The sequence below is a fragment of the Poecile atricapillus genome, chromosome 10 (assembly GCF_030490865.1).
Source record: "Poecile atricapillus isolate bPoeAtr1 chromosome 10, bPoeAtr1.hap1, whole genome shotgun sequence".
In the NCBI taxonomy this organism is placed as follows: domain Eukaryota; kingdom Metazoa; phylum Chordata; class Aves; order Passeriformes; family Paridae; genus Poecile; species Poecile atricapillus.
Window position 1 is genome coordinate 17,056,323 of NC_081258.1, and position 18,391 is coordinate 17,074,713.

At 39.6% G+C, this 18,391-nt stretch overlaps 1 protein-coding gene across 1 annotated transcript in view; it reads left to right on the forward strand.

The window, feature by feature from the left end:
* Positions 1-18,391, forward strand: part of CDYL2 (chromodomain Y like 2) — a 59,445-nt gene that overhangs the window by 19,876 nt on the left and 21,178 nt on the right. The window contains exon 2 of the mRNA XM_058846147.1: positions 12,109-12,703. Within this exon, the coding sequence (XP_058702130.1) occupies positions 12,109-12,703 (595 nt within the window). The remainder of the gene's footprint in view (positions 1-12,108; positions 12,704-18,391) is intronic.

Below are 18,391 nucleotides of genomic sequence, written 5' to 3' on the forward strand. Positions count from 1 at the left end.
TAAGAATAATAAAAGCAAAACTTTTCCCAATATTTATCAGTATTTCTGCTGAGCTACTAAGAATATAGCACCTCTCCATCGTGGGTGTTATTGTTTATTTCTGTGATATTGTATGCCTTTGTACACAACTGCTCTTTGGAGAGAAACAACAGTTGAAGTGTGATCAGAAATTGCATATGTTATTCCAGCGCCATATAATCCAGCTGTAATCTTTTTCCCACATATTCATCTTGTTAGTTTCTTGCCCCTCCCAAGTATGCCAGGAATCTTTTGGTCTTGTCGGGCCATTATACTCCATATTCTGCTCCCAAACTATGAGATGCAAGCAGTGAGCACCAGTACAAAATGCACCTATACAGCACGAGTTAATTTTGGGAATTTTTCCCATTTTTTGTTTCACTACACTTCAAAACAGATCTGCTTCACCAAAATTTTTATTTTGTATACTGCTCTACATACAAGTTATTTCAATGCACCTTTCCCATTTTCAACACCAGGTCTGAAATTACTTCACAGAGTGGATGTTCTTTCTGGATGAGCCACATAAAAGCAAAAAGAACAGTTGAGATGGTGACAAGGAGTAGAAACACTAACTCTGACCATGAAGTCCCATCTAAGCATCCTATCCTGCAGAACATTCTATTACTACCTCAGCACAAACCTCCAGGACAGGTACAGGAAACACAAGTATATTTTGATTAGCATATTTCCTCTTACTTTTGTGGTAAAAGTTTGGCAACTTATCCCTCTTATCCTTGTCTTTAGTTCCATCATATTGAATGAAGAGCAAATATACAGCTGTTGCCATGGAGGATGTTGTATGTTCACAGCCCAGCTTAGCACATTCCTTGTTCTGCTTATACCATGAATACTGAATGTTCATTTAAACACTGAAAAGACACTGACAAATGACTTCACAATGCATCTCAGTATTAAAAAAACATCCATTTAATGACTAATAAACTATTTTTAACCTTGTGAGCAGCTGAACTTGGTCTTCCAACCCATCTTTCCTTTTTACATCTCAAAGAGTGGATGGCTTTTGCTGTATGACTGAAGGCCAACAAACCCTGATGGTACCAAATCAAAGAAAGTTGGACGTTCAAAGCTGCTTGTGGGAAGCTCTCTTCCAGCTGCCTGGTGACTCTAAACACAGATTAATTGAATCAATTCACACACACCCTTCCACAGATTGCACAGAACTCAGTTTTCCAAATGGAGATGCTTTTCTAAGTGGAAAAGAATTGATAAAGAATTAGTAAATCATTAGTAAATATTTTAGGCAAAATGTATTACAGAATCATAGAATAATGTAGGTTGGAAGGGACTTTTGGAGATCATCTGATCCAATTCCTTGCTTAAGGCAGCACCGACTTAATTAGGTTACTCAGGGTCTTGCTCAGTCAAGTTCTCAATATCTGTAAGGGTGGATATTCCACAGCCTCTCTGGACATCTGTCCCAGTATTTGACCACATGTATGGTTTGTGCTAGGCATGACAGCAGAAGATTATTATTGACGCGCTAGAATCAGATTAATTAGCTATCCAATTCATAAGAGTCCTAGAAGTTAAAAGTCCTTTTTGTAAACTCATAAATCATTTGCAAGTGGGATCTCAGTATTAAATGTGACTCAGAGTTTTGTTATACTAAAGTGGGAATTTAAGCTTCCATTCATGAAGTATCTGGAAAACAGTTTGGGTGTTGGAGCACCAATGTGCATTGGTCTCTGCACTAACCCTCAATTAATAACAAGCAGACAGCTGCAGCCTTCCCCAGCTCCAGTTTGTGACTGGCATAGTGCCACGTAAAGAGCATGCACTAGCCCAGTCCCAGTGAGACAAATGTAGGGTATAAATCTCAGAAAAACCTACATTTATAAAAATATAATTCTGTAATTGCCCTGTTCTACGGAGGGACATGGAACAAAGCCCTTTGCCACATCACTGCTGCAAATGCATCCAGGAGCAGCTGAGGTATTCACACAACCGCCAAGTTAGGAATCTGACTAACAAATACATGGAAAATTTCCTCAGTAATATATTCACTACTTACATATTCAATACTGCTTTGAGCATAGGCATTTCTAAATGGTTCCTCAGCTTCATCAGAGTTCCAGTCGCACCCTGATGCTTGATGGGTCTGCACTGTCTGTGAACAGAAGCAAAAGCTAGCTGCAGCATGGAGATGTGCAGATGCCTCCACAGGAACCCTTGGAGTGATCTGGCAGGCATTTGGAGCAGGATGGCAAGGTCTGTACCTTGCCACCTGAGAAATCCAAGTGTTGTTCCTTAGGACCTCCCTGAAAGGAGTCATGGATTCCAGTCTAGAGCAACCCCTATGACTGGAAGTACTGCCTGGCTGGAAGTACTGCCAACACTTGGCTGAAACCTTATCATCAAGAATCATGATGACCTGAAAGAACTCAGGACTCATCAGTTAACAAATCCTTGGCTTGAGTGAATTACCAGGGCTGACAGAGGACTTGCTGAGATCAAGGAATCAAGGTGCCCATCTGTTGCCAAAGAGGGTAACCTGTAGTTGCCTCCGCAGCAGCAGCAGCAGTAGCTGTGATGGCAGCTCCTGGGGATTGCTTTGCCAGAGGAGTTTCAGGGCAGTGTCGGTGCCAAGCAGTGTGGTGTGCTCAGCCTGACTCACTGCAGACACTGGGACAAGCCCAGATGTGGCAGTGCCTTTCACCCACCCTGGAAGCAAACAGGCTCCTCAGAGCCCAGCTGATTGCTCCAAAGCACACTTCTGTTAGATCAATGGATATGCTTTCACACCCTGCATCTCCATGTTTAGAGCACTGTCCCCATACTTTAAATGCAGATTTCTCATTAGCTGTGCTCTCAGATGGTTTAAGATGCATCTGTCTGATGAACATTGACCACTTTCATAACTGCCTTTACTGCTGTCCATAAGATGGTTTGTTCCTTCCAAGCACCAGTAGAAAGTTGGTTTTACACTGGGCAGAATTCATATCTCAAACACAAATTAAATCTGCAGTGAAAACCAATGCAATAATTGAGGCCAAAACTTGGCTTACTGACCCTGCTCATCTGAATGCTATTTCTGAGGGGATAATGATGTATTCTTCTTCCTTTTTGACAATTACTCCTTCACAGATAATTTTTGAAATTTTCTGTGCCATTTTTCTGTGATGTTGCTGTGGTATCCTGGATACTTAGTTGTAATATCCTGTGCTCCTGTCATGCCATTATAGTTGCCTAAAGCATGTTTCTTTATTCCTTTTTCTGCTCTACCTTTCTTTTTGGCTCTTTCCTGTATTCTGCCACCACATTAACTTCATTTGTGTAACCAAGAAAATGAAGAATTCTACTGAATTCTGAAAGAAACCTTTGTGTTTCATGAGTTTTCTTCTCTTATTATTCCACTACTTTACAAACTGCTACTTCAGCTTTTCACTCAAAGGATCACCCCTCAGCCTTTTGTATTGTACAAAGTCATCTATTTTTAGCCACTTCCCTTTAAAACCTATCCCTGCATGGTATTATTCACAAATTTGACTGTTACTACTTTTGCTATATGGATGTTCCAAACCAGTTGCCCCCTATTCTGGTCTGGAGAGAAAATATGAAGTGGATATATATAATTTATCTTCCTCATGTCACTTTACCCCTGTCCAGTCACTCTTATAAGTTGGACAGGGTTCTGCATTTTCTCTTCCCTTCTGTGTCAACAATGGGGAGAGATTACTGTCCTCCATCACATTCAGACCTGTCATCCGGGGATTATTTTTGATTTTCTTTTCTGTCAGGTATGTATTACTGTTGTCCTAGTTCTGGCCAGGACAGGGTTAATTTTTGTGGTAGCCAGGAGGGGCATGGCTAGTACCCTGATATTGTTCTACACCACCTCACATCATTGCTGTGGGCACAGAAAGGGATTATCTTCCAGGGAGAAGGGGTTTCTTCTGGTTAAGAAAATGTGGTAGAGGGAGCTGTCTGGTATTGTTTACTTACAGGGAGTTTTTCTATGTGAATTATTTATTTTCTTATTCCTCTTGTTGCTTTTACCGTAAATTTTTGTCATCTCATTGCTGTTTCCAGTAAATTGTTCATATCTCAACCCATGGTCTTTGCATTTTGTGTCTCCAGTTGGAGGGCGAGAAGGAGCAGAGGGTGGTTTTAGTGGAAGTACTAAATTGGAGAATATAATTTCTAAGCCATGAGAATAATTTAAAAAATAGTTATATCTCCATGTGTACAAGAACTATGAAACACATACTGCCACTGGAGATTCTTTACACAAAAACCACTGTTTCATATCTTAGATCCTGGACTAACTACATCTCATTGTCCATTTATCTTGTTTTCCAACCCAGAGCCTTCATTTTTACCAGGCTGTCATTTCAATCCTTGAAAATACCTGCAAAACTCCCACCTTATATATCAGTGTAAAATCCAGTTTGAGCCTTTTAATACAATGGCCACTTGGACTGACCGGTGTCCCCTTGTAGCCCCCTCTTGTCCCTCATCTTCTCTTTGCCATGTCACCTTTTCAGAGTCAGCAAACCTCCCTCTTCAGCTGGTAAAGCCTCTCAACGTCAGAAATCCCAAATCCTCAGCGCCTGTAGACACATCTAGTGACACAGGGCTCCCCAAAACTGAGGTTTTCACATCTCTGTGCTCAAGTTTACCACTTTGCTGTAAAAGGGCTAAGAAAATATTTTTCTACCTACCCCACAAGAACATGTGGTTTGTTTTATGACAGTCGTACCAGTAGCATTTGGAAAGCAATGACTCACTGAGTGGTAGTACAGCAAGCAGTTCAAATATTTGTTTATGCTGTATTATAGCTAAACCTTTGTATTTTTTTAATGTGGAATCTTCACTTCTGACTAAGCTTTGGGATGGATGTAAAAGTGTTGAACTGAAGTCCTGGCCTTGAGTTGAATCTGAATGAAGCCCATATGGTGAAGAAAAATACTGTGTGAACTGTAAAAAACCACCAAAAAAAGCCATAACTGAACAAGGCAGTAGAGTAGAGGAGAAAAAACTGCCAGTGAATATAAAAGGAAACAACATTAATCTTTTTCTAATGATTTCCGGTAAAATTTTCATGTAAATTAATAATTGTTTCCTGCATTTCTAGAGTTGCTTTAATGTTGAAGAGTACCTTTAGTGATAGCCACATTTTTATTTTTTAAGTATTACTTACACATTTCAAAATCCATTTGGAAACATGAGTATTTTTAACAAATTCCAGGCAGTCCTACTGAGAGAACAGTGATCTGTTCATGTAAACACAGGTTTGCTTAGAAGTCTCTTCAAGTGGTACTCCTGTTCCTATAAACTGGATTTAAAATTAAAAACTAAAAACTTCATGGTTTAAATCCCAGGATTCCTACTTAGATTTTACTTGAATGTAAGTAAATAGGGAATAACTGCTGACTTGCAGTACTGTAAAGGAAGCATAGGCAGAATCAGAACCATAAATCCTAGGTTGTGCCAAACACTTTTTTGCTGATAAATGCACACATTTCCCACACACACTCTCAGATAGTAGAAAACTGGAGAATCCCACTGAATTTGGCAGAAATCAGTTGTGCCAGCAAGTTTGTTGTGGGTGTGTTCAGAACTGACCACTTTTTAGCATAAAGAACACCAAGAATTTGGAATGTCCTGCTTCTTGCTTTCTTTTCAACTATTACCACTGAAATACAGTAACAAACTGATTTATTGCAGAAAAAAAGCAGAGAATAGATAAATGTGTCACTGTGCTTTAAATTAAACAGAACCCCCCATGTTCTTTGGATTTCCACCTATATTGTATGTGATGATTAATGTCTGTAAGTCAAATGGATTTAAACCATTTATGGAGGAACAGATCGAAAGAAATCTCCCCCAAATAACAGTTTTTGATTACATGGATGACACTCATGGATTGCAAAGGAAAAACTCCTGTTCTTCCTCCATATAAAGAATATTCTCAAGATTACCTTAACCTGCTGCTATAAAGGATCTTTATTTTTTCATGCACTTTTCTTGCAACTTTGAAAACTCTCTTGCTTTCCAAATGAAAGCCTAAAACATTTTTAAGAAAATGAATGCATTTAGGAAGGAACAGCTGTTTGCTGTGCAACCTCTGAGCAATAAGGCTGACAGAAATATGTTCTGTATCACCAGCATGTCCAGTATGAAAGGGTTTGTATGATGTAATTGCCTACAACGACAGGGGCTACACAGGTTGACCAAAAAGCCTCTTTCTGATCCCTGTGTCATGTGCCAAGTTTCCTGTTCTAGGGGACAGTATCAGTTTGTAAAAACACCCTCCCTCTAGTGTGAGATTCTTGTGTACATTCTTATTCCTGTTTGCTGTGAAACCCACAATGATTATGACACTTCCCCCACAGGTATAGCTTATACACATACACTTCAATATCATTAGAAAAGAAAGTGATGTAGATTACATCCTTAAATTTATAGTGGGAGAGGGAAATGGCTTTAACAAACTGAGAGATTTGAGCACTCTTAAGTTCTGACCAGGAAGAATCTTTTGGAAACCAAGAGAGGACAGAGTTACGAAAATGGGTCCTGCTGGTAGAGTGAGCAGCAGGAACGGATGGAACCAAGGAGGAACCAGGGGCCCAGTGTGGGACTGGAGATGCAGCACTAGGACAGGTTTGAAGAGAGTCAGAAAAGAACAACAGAGACCAGACCAGAATTTCATTTTCAGTGAGACTGAATTTCACAGAAAGGCGGGATTTCCCAGAAAACTGTCATAAGGTCACTGAAGATATGAGTGTTCATGGAAGCTGTGGTTGGTTCCAGCCTTCAGCCAGGGCTTCATTGGATCTCCACTGCTAATGAAGGGAAACTCCCTCTGCCAGAAGGAACACAAATGTTGCTCAGGCAAGGTAACTAAGCATTTATTTGTTCTGTTGTGAGTCTTCCCATGTCTGTGTTGAAGGGCACATACACCCAATGCAGTGGTTTCCATACCAGTGCTTTCCTTAACAGGCTGATAGGCTTTTCCCAGTGAAAATGCAGAAGTTCCTGGAATTCCCTTCTAAGTTTAAGATCTCTTCTGATTCTAATAAAATGGGAAAACAGAAAATAAAACCCCCATATGCTTAAAAAGAAAAAAAAAAAAAAAGCAATGTCTTTTGAGATTAATGGGGTGTTCACTGGTTTTCCTGGGAAGATGTCTTTGATGTTTTGCCTAAGAGTAATTCTGATGAGGAGTGGCTTCCTTTTCATTTTTAAGACTATCTAGCCCTTTCACTTTCATTTTGACCTTCCAGGTAACAACACAAATTTAGTAGTGAGGGGGTTTCATAGCTGGACCTCTTCTGTGAGTCAGATTCTGAATAGAGTCCCAACAGCCTGTTATTGTCCCAATAACACTGTTATTTTTCTACCTTGAATACTGGCTGCTTCAGAAGATATGTTGCCATATTTTTGTACATCTGGAACAAATGCTCCAATTACCAGATTTTGTGAAATCAAATACAAATACAAGAAAAGCAATAAGTTACAAAGACAAGAAGGCAAAAGATTTACCACTAATGAGATACAGTATTTCTCAAAGCAAAGGTAACAAAAAGGGGGAACTTAGGGCAATACTGAATTTTTAAAAGACAAACATGTTTAATCAGATGGCCTTTATCTCTCTCAGAAATCTTACTGCCTTTCCTTCCTTGGCACTTTCTTCAAATACCCTTCCAACACCCTCAGGCAGAACATGGGACAAAGACCTCCAATGAAAAAAAACCCACATAAACCAGTATAAGTCCTGTAATCATAGTAATGAAAGACAGTTTTTCTAGTGCCTGTCATGCAGTTGCTGTGATGTGAGCTCTGAAGAGTTCACTAACAGAGACCATCTGAACACCGCTGATTACAGTTTAAATTGCTTACATGGATGTGCATGGCAAGAAGAGGAGATTACATGTATTTATTTTGGAAATTACAAAATAGATATGCAACCTTCCAAACCTTTCTAGAAGTATACTCATCTCCCAGAAGGTGTTTTCTGGAAGCACAAGGATTTTTATTTATGCTCTTCAGAGCTGTGAAGTGAGATGAGTATGCTGTGCTTTTGACTGTTAGTTACAGCTGTAGAAATTATTCCATAGGAATTATCCTTTTCTAACTTAGCCTAGATTTAATTTTTTTGACAAGCAAACAATAACATTGCATGGTTAAATTATTTGGACCCAGAACTTTCTGTGAAGGAAGGGTAGTAGGGTTCTACTCTGCCTATATAAGCAAAACACTCAGGTTTATGAAGCTCCAGATATTTTTACTTTAATTCACTAACATATTTTTTTTATTTCACATGTATATAGAATGCAGATATATTTTTAAAGGCTTTTTATTTATGACTTTCATCCTAGTTTGTGCAGCTGTGTATAGAGCTAGGTTTAAGGCTACTTGGAAGTTAAAAAGTGTTGCAAATGCATTTGCACAGATGCCATGTTCTTATTCTATTTGTTCTCTTGAAAAGTATTTACATGGTAACATATCAGAACCTCAGTTCATCCAGAATTAGCCAGCAGGGGCAGGGAGAGAGGGAATCCAGGGAAGCGATGGTACATGACATTTCTAGAAATCTTTAACTGTGATACCTCTACAAAATTTGTTTGTACTTATTGCATTTTCATTAAAATCAACCCCTTAGTTTTACAAAGTGAATATAGTGAAATTATGGATTTGACAACTGTAACTACCAGGGTCACTTTCAGGAATATGTTACTCAGTTCTGATTAAAGACAGAACGGAGGGGGAAATGGAAAATCAGGCACTGAAGCCCTAGATATTTTCTGCATATTCTCAGAGATGTGTATTGCTTATTCTAGGGGAGGATTTAAAGTATTATTTCTATTAATCACTAGCTGTCACAGAATTATTTCTCATTAAGAAGACTGATATGATTTGTGCAACCTTAAGTAAATACAGAAAGATTATTATTCTGCATAGTACCTGTTAAAACAAATACACATCATTAAAAAAAACAAAGTAGTGATGTTTGTTGTTACTGTGGACTGTGGATAGAAGGAAAATGAGACAGACAGTAGCAGGTGTGGATAAAACCCTGATATTTATGCCTCCACTGAAGCACTTCCCAGTGGCACTCTAAAGGGGATAAATATTACTGAAGAACTTAAAACCCTGTGATAGAAAAGGACCATGTTGAGAGGTCAAGTATATTCAATGTTACCCTCAGATGCATTCAGTGAACAATGAGGCAGTAATGAGGACAGGAAAATATCTACTCAGACTTTTTATGCATCATTAGTCAAGCCAGTGGGTATTATGGCTGAACTAAAAAAATCAAGGTAAACAAACTAATTTTGAATTAAACCACTTTTTTTTTACCTTATCTCCCCAGCAAAACAATAAACTGAAAAGAGGGTTGACCAGAAACAAAACATTTTGTCATCAGTTTTTTAGTCTTTTTTTTAGTTAGTTAAATTTGAACATTGATGGTTTTGTTCTGAAAATGCTGTAATGAAATGGTTAGTCTTTCCCAAACATAATTGCTTTCTGAAGCTTTTTTTGGAAACTATTTATTAAATTTGACCCAATTTCATAAATACTTTTATTCTCTCTTCATTTTGTGTTTAACTGGTTATCATATTCTCCATTGCCATTATTTTATTTCCCAGGAACTCATATTTTCTCATTTCATCCTCCTAACTGAAATGCAGGATGCCTCATCACCAAAATACTTGAGTGTGTTCCATATTAAAAAATACCCTGCACAAAACCTCTTCAAACCACAAAACATAGAGCAACAATGTGCAAACAAGAAATCTGTGTAATTAAAGATACGTGTATGAGTGAAAAAAGGTGAGGGTGGGGAGGTGGTTTTTGTGTGCAATCCCAAAAAAGGTGAGGTATTTGTCCATCCTTTCTGAGGTTCTTCCTTCAGTGAGCAAGTTGGGGAACAAAGCTGGTGCAATCCCTCAAAACAAAGTCAAGGAACTCCCAAGTAGCACCAGCTTGACACGGAGCTTGTTTTCCAAGTCCAAAGTCCTGAATTAAAAGGGAGGGCAATGCATGTGTTGTTTATCTGGCACAGACAGAAAAGCAGTAACCCAGACTCTCCAGTACTGATAGCTGTGGTCTACCGAGTTTAGCAGCAATTTAATTTTTTCCCCAGGACATACATGTATGTGTTTTGCTCCTTGGTACAGCAAGCTGCAGTAATTAAGGTAACAAATCCACAGGCAGCCCACACAGAGTTCCACAGTTCAATGTACAGTTTTTCTGCTAGTCCCTGATAGGAAGATGAAGGTATTTTACAGCTAAGGATAATTTGGACAGCCGCTGTCTATAAAGTCAACAAGATCATAATAAGTCTACTATTAGTTTGACAATTGAAAGCCAGACATCCCACATAAGGACCAAAAAGAAAATAAAAAATGCCAGTTAATTTATTTTGTGGAGCCTTTTCCCTCTTTTCAGACAAATGATCTCAAACTTGTCCAGGCTGAGCTTCAGTTAATTGTTTTCCCTCTCTGAGCAATCCTGAAGGGGACTGTGCTAAATTCAGAGTAAAAGGATGCCTTGCTTTGCTTCTGAGATGGTTCTGTGTAGATATTTGATAAGCCAGAGCACAGGAAGGAGCTGTTTGGGATGCTGCAGTGGGAGCCCTGGACATGGAGGAAGTTGTCCACTATGACTCAGAGAGATATATTAGCACAGTTCCTATGTAAATGAACTGAGATAGAAGTATAATGTTTAGTTGCTAATTACATTTAGACTCCTTTGGGGAACCCACCAAGATTTCTATGAATGTACAGTTCCAGCCAGTGAACAGACAGAATTAATCCACTGGTTTGCTCTAACAAGGGACCTAAAATGAACAATTACTTACACTGCTGCAATTGCCCTTCTTCAAGGTTAAATTCTCCATACAGATTCCACTGTTGTTCTTCACATGAGATGATTTTTCTTTGAAGAGCAGTGAAAGCTGTTACATGATCTATCCACTTATTTATTCTTCTAAATTAACAATACTGCTTTGGGTTAATGATAATGATTTTTTTTCATTAGTGGCATCTTTATCCTTCATAAACCACATATTAAAAACAAAATTTAAAAATTGAAGAATGGAAAAATAAAACCTGGGAGAGTCTTTGAAGGTTTCCTTATCATAACTGATCTTCCAGCATTGGCTTTTCAGGGCAGACATACGTAACAAAAACTTTTTTCTAAAAATCCTCCCTACCTTCCCTATGTTACTATTATTCTAATACCCAATTCCTACTGCCATTACAACATTTTTCCTAATGACTTGAACTGAATTTCACTAGGTGCAGTTTAACCCCAGCTTGCTGCCACAGGTGTGTTTGGATTTTCCTCTGCATTCTCCCTCTACTTGAGGCTTGACCAGCATCCAGTTTCCACAGCATCATGATGCTTTTAATTCACATTCAGGGAGCAGTCCCAATACAGTCCATTAGCCCTTGGTGTAGAAATGTTCCTTACAATGACATTCTCCAGAACGGGCTAATAAATTTCATTCCTTCCATGTAAGAATCCTGCCTTAATGTCCTTTGTTTGCTATTTTATTTTTTAATTGATGCATTCAAAAATTTTGTGTGTTTATTCAAATATTGCATTCCTAAAAATACAAATTTTTATAAGTTGGAAGCAGCAAAGTGAATGTACACTACTGCAAATAAGATCTTTGCTGTGAAACACTTCAATTTGTTGTCATCAGTTCTCTGTTCAAAGTAGTTTCAAGACACAAAGACGGCTGGGGAAGCTTATAGGGAAATAATACATGTGTGGATTCAGGAGAATGATCAGTAAATAACAGCAGCAAAAAAAAGCTTTATTTGGCTCTTTGAAACACGAGGTAGCTGAAGAATGTAACAGTAATAGTCTCATTTTGCAACCAGATTTTCAAAGAAATTGTGCTTTGTTTAATGATCTCAGACTTTTCTTCACATTGGAGCTACTGCAAATGGCCAGATCAGATTTGAGGATATGTTTATGTTTCTTTTAATGTTTTCAGAAGGAGCAGTGGCCTTGCTGTCAAAATACCACTGGGGTTCTGCATTTCACTCCTGTAGTGCCACATATGTTCATGGGTATTCTTTATAATACAATTTTGGTTTTTCCTTTTAGGTAGAGAGGATTGTAGACAAAAGGAAGAACAAGAAGGGCAAATGGGAATATCTCATCAGGTGGAAAGGCTACGGGAGCAATGAAGACACCTGGGAACCTGAACATCATCTACTCCATTGTGAGGAATTTATTGATGAGTTCAACAGACTGCACGTTACCAGAGAAAAGCGACCCAGGCACGGGAAACAGGCCAGCGCGCCAAAATTATTGCGGGAAAGCCGAGGGTCGTCTGTTGAGAAAATTTCACATAGACCTTCTGAATCTGGGAAGTCTAAAGGATCGACACACAAAAGGAAGAGAATTAATCCATCTCATCAAAAACAGAAACGAGGGTATGCAGCAAAGCCGGGATCTGCAAATGACAGGGCTGCTAAAACTGTGACTTACCGAACTACTCCCAGCGGTTTACAGATCATGCCACTGAAAAAGCCACATAATGGTCTGCAGAATGGAGATGGCAGCCATGAGAAAGACTCTAGACATTTTGGGAATGGCTCACAGCAGCAAAACGTGGATTTAAATGATCACGAAGGAGAACAAAACTTGCCCAGCGTGTTGGAAGTCAGTAACAATTCCCCTGTTGTGAATGGAATTGGTATGTGATTTAAACAACTCCTCTGTGCGGGAGGGGGGTGTTAATTGCAGCAACTGCAAGTAGGGCCCACTCGTGGAAAAATTGTTGTCACACAAGTGATATGGTGAGAAACACACAAACAAGTTCCACACTTTCCCGACACATTATACATTTTTTTTATCAGTTGGCTTCTCTCTCCTTTTCCCACAGAGTGACATGAAGCAGTGTGGGCTCTGTCACGTGCCTTTGCAGTGTAAATCCCTATGGGAAGTGAGGACAGGGCATGGAGCAGGAATGACAACTGAGATATGTACAGTGCTGCAACTCTGGGTTTGTGTATCTCCACATAACAAATCACTGTTCAGTTAGGTGTGCTTAAGCCCAGTGGTCTAGAGAAACCAGAATTATTTTAGAATTAATACCACTCTTGCTAAAGTGTCCTGGTAAGTGTGGCTTAATAAGATTCAAGTTCTCAGTATTAATGCTTGTCATAGTCAGGAACACTCAGGTCCTTGTCTCTGACAGTGACTGGACACATCAAAAGTCTTAAGACAGACTTTAGAGGAAGGTACAGTCTTGAAGTGAACAAGAAGATACAGGAGAAATTTCTCTCTAATCCTCATAGTTACAGACTGGCTTAGTTCTCAAAGAATGAGGTTTATATTCTCTATAAAAACTGTTCATCTTAATGGAAATTAAATAGCTTCTCTTTATCTATATATGTCCAATCTTTTTGGTTTGTTTGTTTTCAGTCTTACCCAATTTACAGCCTCAATGGTCTTTTGTGACTGTAATTTCCAGGGGTTAACAATAGGATGCAGATTTCATTTGATCAGGTTTTGGGATTTGGGATTTTGTTTGGGGGGAGTTGACCTTTGCTTTCTTTGAATGTCCTCTTGTCCCTCGGAAGGGATGAAGTGGAGGATGCCCCAGCCTTTTCAGCCTTCCTACCACCTGGAAGGCTTTACTGATTCCTCAGAGTTTTGAGTATCCTTTTGTGCCATTGGTCTGGGGGGTGGTTTTAATACCTTTTAAAAACAGCAGGAGCTGTTCCAAATTATTTCCTACTGCTTACTGATATGGTGATGATAGAACCTTTGGAGAATTATTCTTTCTGCTCTTACTGCATAAAGGTTTTCATTGAGTGATCCACAGTTGCTCTTGGGGTTTTTTTCCTTCCTTGTTACAGTTAATTTAGAACACAGCTTTATGTATGATCCCTTTCACTATGCATTTAATCTGCTTTACTGTTGCCAGTTCACCTTTTTTCTTTTGATTCAGTGAAGCTCTTCAAAATCTTTCCTAGTTTTCACTCTACTTAGTTTGTATTGCCTTCAAATTTTCCTCTCATATTTCTCTTCCCAGTTCATTAATACATACATTAAGTAAACTAATCCTTCTGCAGGTCCTTGGGACCTTGGGACCAGCCAACTTGACATGATGAAAAGTAACCATTTGTTCCAATTATTTATTTTTATTAGCTACTTTCTATAGCTCATGATAGTACTCATTTCCTTAACAGCTTCTGGTGAATTGCCCTGCCAAAAACTTTTCAGAAGTCAACATAAATTATATCACCCTGCTTTCCATTTTCCACCCTACTGGCAGCCTAGCAAATGCTCCTTGATTTGGGAAGTAGAGCTGACCTTGCCCAGTCTTACTGGCTATATGTGATACCTACTGGGATCTTTCAAACCAGGCATCAAATATGCTATTAAAAACTCCCAAACCAGCAAAATGCATGGTCAGATTTAAATGCATAAGTACTCCTGATGATGTCAATGAAATTTGAAGTTAAAGCACTTAAAAGTGTATTTTGGTTTTTGTATTTTGGGGAGTTTGAGCTCATGTAAGAATGCTTAAAATGTTACCTGATTCTTTAAGAAAATTTGCATATCTAATTACAGATGTGTATAAAGTTTTGGTGTTTTTTTTACTGTTACTAATGAAGTTTTTCTAATCTTTTTTTTTTTTATGTTATTCCTGTGGAAGTTCTGATAAAAAATGTATCTTCGAAATTCATTAATTCCCATATTTTAAAATCTTATGTTTAATGAAGAGCTAATGGGTCACAAAGAACTATAAGGCCAAATGAGCCTTTCCTTTGAACCCAGAAGAGCTAAGGAATGGCCTCCAGCACCCTGATTGAATAATCCCTGTCAGAAAGCTCTCGTTCAGTGGAAAGCTTCTTTGCCTGAGCAGCCAGGTGTTCTCTCCTGGCCCAAGAGCTGATCTCTGCAGCTTCTTTCAAACAGTTCTTTATGACAGATTTTGCATTCTCCAAATCCATGACTTGTGTTATATATTTTGCTCCCCTTGCATTCTGTAGGCAAAAGTAAGAGGTCTTTAAATCTCTGCCTGGCTCCTTTCTGAAAAGCCCATACTCAGCAGCACTGCCAAGGTCAGAAATCCCTCGAGTCCTGCTGTGTGATACCTAGCACATGCAGCGTGGAGAAAACTACAAAGAGGAGGGATGAGACTGCCTGAGTAAGAGCAGACAGAAACTGGTGAAGAAGGGTCAAAATCAAATCACTAGGTTTTTTCTTAATATTGCCCTGCAAGCTTGAGAGAGGCCACATTTCCTGATAGAGGGGTCTGAAATGTCAAGTGGAAGAAACTTGTGCTACTCTTCACCAAGTCCAACAATTTCCTAAACTCCCTCAGTATTCACACTCACACAGAGGATGCCAGTGTGATTCTGCCCTGTGTCCCATTATTATCACAGAAACCCACTTGAATTGGGATTGATGCCACAATAAAACCAGGCTGAAATTTTACAAATTACAAATGAAGAAAGTTTCAGAGAAAAACGCCCAATTTGTTGGACAACAGAAATTTTGTTCCAAACATTTTGGGCTTCAAAACTTTCTCCAAATCTGAGCCAAGGTCCTAAGGCTGTGTCCCTGGGGAGCAGGAGCAGTGTGGCAGTCTGCTTGGCAGGACTCCCACGTTTAGCTTGGAGGCAGCCAGCTATGCCAGAGGTTTCAGGCAGTCTGCCACTCACTCTGGAAGTTGAAAGCCTGGCGTGCTCCATCAGCGCTCACAGGGCTCCCAGGCATTAGATGTGGAACAAAGAGGGAGCCTGGAGGACCTGGTTTGGCTCCCAGAAGCTGTGGCTCCTGGGCAGCCCTGTTCAGAATCCGAGGAAGCAGACATTTGTGTCAGCTTTGAGATTGCCTTTGTGGAGCCCAAATGAATGTCAGATTCATTTCACAGCTAAGTGTAAGACTGCACAGAAAATATGGACAGAAATTTTAGGTTTGTCTTGAAGCCTAGATTTGGAAAAGTCAAAAATCCCCTACAATTTGAAAACCTGGCTGGGCCTACATACAACACGAAATGTTCAGTGTACCCCAGTGGAGGCCTGGGACCTTGTGGAAGTTGGGACAGATCTTTAATACCAAAAACTGTCTTCTACCTTTTACACGTCCTGCCATAAGGAGAGCAGAATCATCTTTACTGACAGTTATTTCAGGGTTTGCAAATTGGAAAATATTGAAAAACTCTGTGAAGAACATCCATTGATGCTCCCAGGAGCTAACAATACTGGTCTTTCTGATTATATTTGTTGTCTTCTGTTACCACATTTCTGTTTCTCTCCAGATATTGTAATTGAGAGCGATTGTTTTGTCAAGTTTTTTGACAGCATCAAAAAACATCCCCTTTTAATTTTCTCTTTCCTTTTTCTACATCGCTCTTTTTCTGTACCATCTGCTGAAGAATTTCTGCCTGTCATGTATCACTAACCACTGTTTTTCTCCATTACAAAAATCTTTGTAGTCTCATGGTGCCCTTGATTTAAATACGCTCTGTGACTTAGTCACTGCTTCCTCTTGGTTTTTTAGCTTATTCTGTTTTATTTATTCTGAAAGAATACTGGCAGTAAAAGACAAGTAAACATGCTTGCTCTCTCAGTTTGGATAAAAACTCATTGCTTTTAGATATCTTACAGATGCTCCCTTAGCTGGAGAAGTCTGAAATTATTAGTAAATTATCAACAGAACACAGCTTTTAAGTATGTACAGTATTAACCATTACCCACAAGAAAGACGGAAAAGAGGCAGTTAAAGGCTATTGGGAAGACTGAGGAATGCCAAGCTGCTTTACCAGGGAGAGTGAGGGAGCATGGCTTATTTCACCTGGAAAAATGAAAGCCTCAGCTCCATCATCCTTTCCATTCAGCATATATGCATACTGCTAATAAAAGCAGCAGTCCAGCTCTCCTTCCCATGACACCCTGATTGTTATTCCCATCCCTCCCTCTGCACCAGTTTTAGTGCTTTTGAGGCTACAAGGTGAACTGCATTGTTTGAAAATTAACCAGTTTTGCAGGGTGAGTTTTCAGCCAGAGCAGATCACCAGGCCAGTCCATGGTGTGGCTGCTCGTACCAGCACTGGGGTTGCTGTGGAGGGTGGTGGCACAGCCACTGCACCATTAAACTGGCTCTGATGGAACACTCAGAAAAGATGTATCTGAAAATGGCAGGAGCTTGAGGTGTCCTCTACCAGTGGGCAGAAGCACCCCTGGTGGAAGGAGATGTGGAGTTCCAAGTCCCCCAAAGCACTGAGGGTCAGCGCGATCTTGCTCACTTTCCTCTCCCACTCTTTGTCTGCCTCAGCTTTTTGGAATATAAATTTACAATGTGTTTTCTGCAATGCCTGGTAGAATGAAGCCCCAGTCTCAGACCCTTCAGCAGTGGTGGAGTACTGTAAAAGATGCAGGAATGGGCAGCTAAAATGAAGAGGCTTACAGGAATAAAAGAGGCTTCAGTTTAGGAGAAGGGTGGCTGAGGGGCAGCATGATCAAAGTTTACAAAATCATCAAGGTCTCAGATATACTAAATGCAGAACTGTTGCTCTTGAAATCCCTCGACAGCAGAACTAGGGACCACTCACAGAAACTGGTGGAACATCAGATAAAAGCACAGATGAAAGAAATTTTTTCTCTGTGTAGTGGCTACCCAACTTCTCAGAGTCATACCACAGGAAGCTGTGGAGACAGACAGCATCAACAGCCTCAGAAGGGGATTAGAAAAATCCATGAAAAGGTCCACAAGCAAACACTGAAGGAAAACAGGAGGGATGAGCTTTTCCATATTTCTATACAACACTTACGGATGATACTATGGGAAAGAACTGCAGAAAGTAACCAAGCTTGCATTTTCTCCTTAAATAGCATCCTTTACTGCCATCTTTTATTGCTGTTCTTGGAGAAGGATTACTGCATGCAGCAGTGGTCTGGGAACATCTTAGGTTCCCTTAAAAAAAATTGAATTTATATATTCTTATAAATGCTGGCTTAGTGTTCCACAAGTTCTACTGCTGATTAAACACAAAGTAATAATTAGATTAAACTCCCACTAAAGGAAAGAGTATTTTCTCCCAGTCTGTTTCCTTTTTGTACTTAGACTAAACATCAAATACTCACTTACTGTTAAGCCAGAAAACCATACTTAGATGTATCTAAAGCTTCCTTAGTTAATTTGAGGCATCCTCAATTTGTTTCATGTGCAGTATAAATTGCTTTGAGACTCTGAATGTCTCTTTTTGCCTGTCACAGTCATTTTTCACCTTGACATACTCAGGTGCTGCTCCCCTTGTGTGCCCTGAGCAGGTGCTGACTATTGACCCTCATACAGGGACAATCCCAATGGCTCCAGTGGCTCCAGAGCAGACTTCAGGAGTTCCACACAGCAGACGTGCTAAATT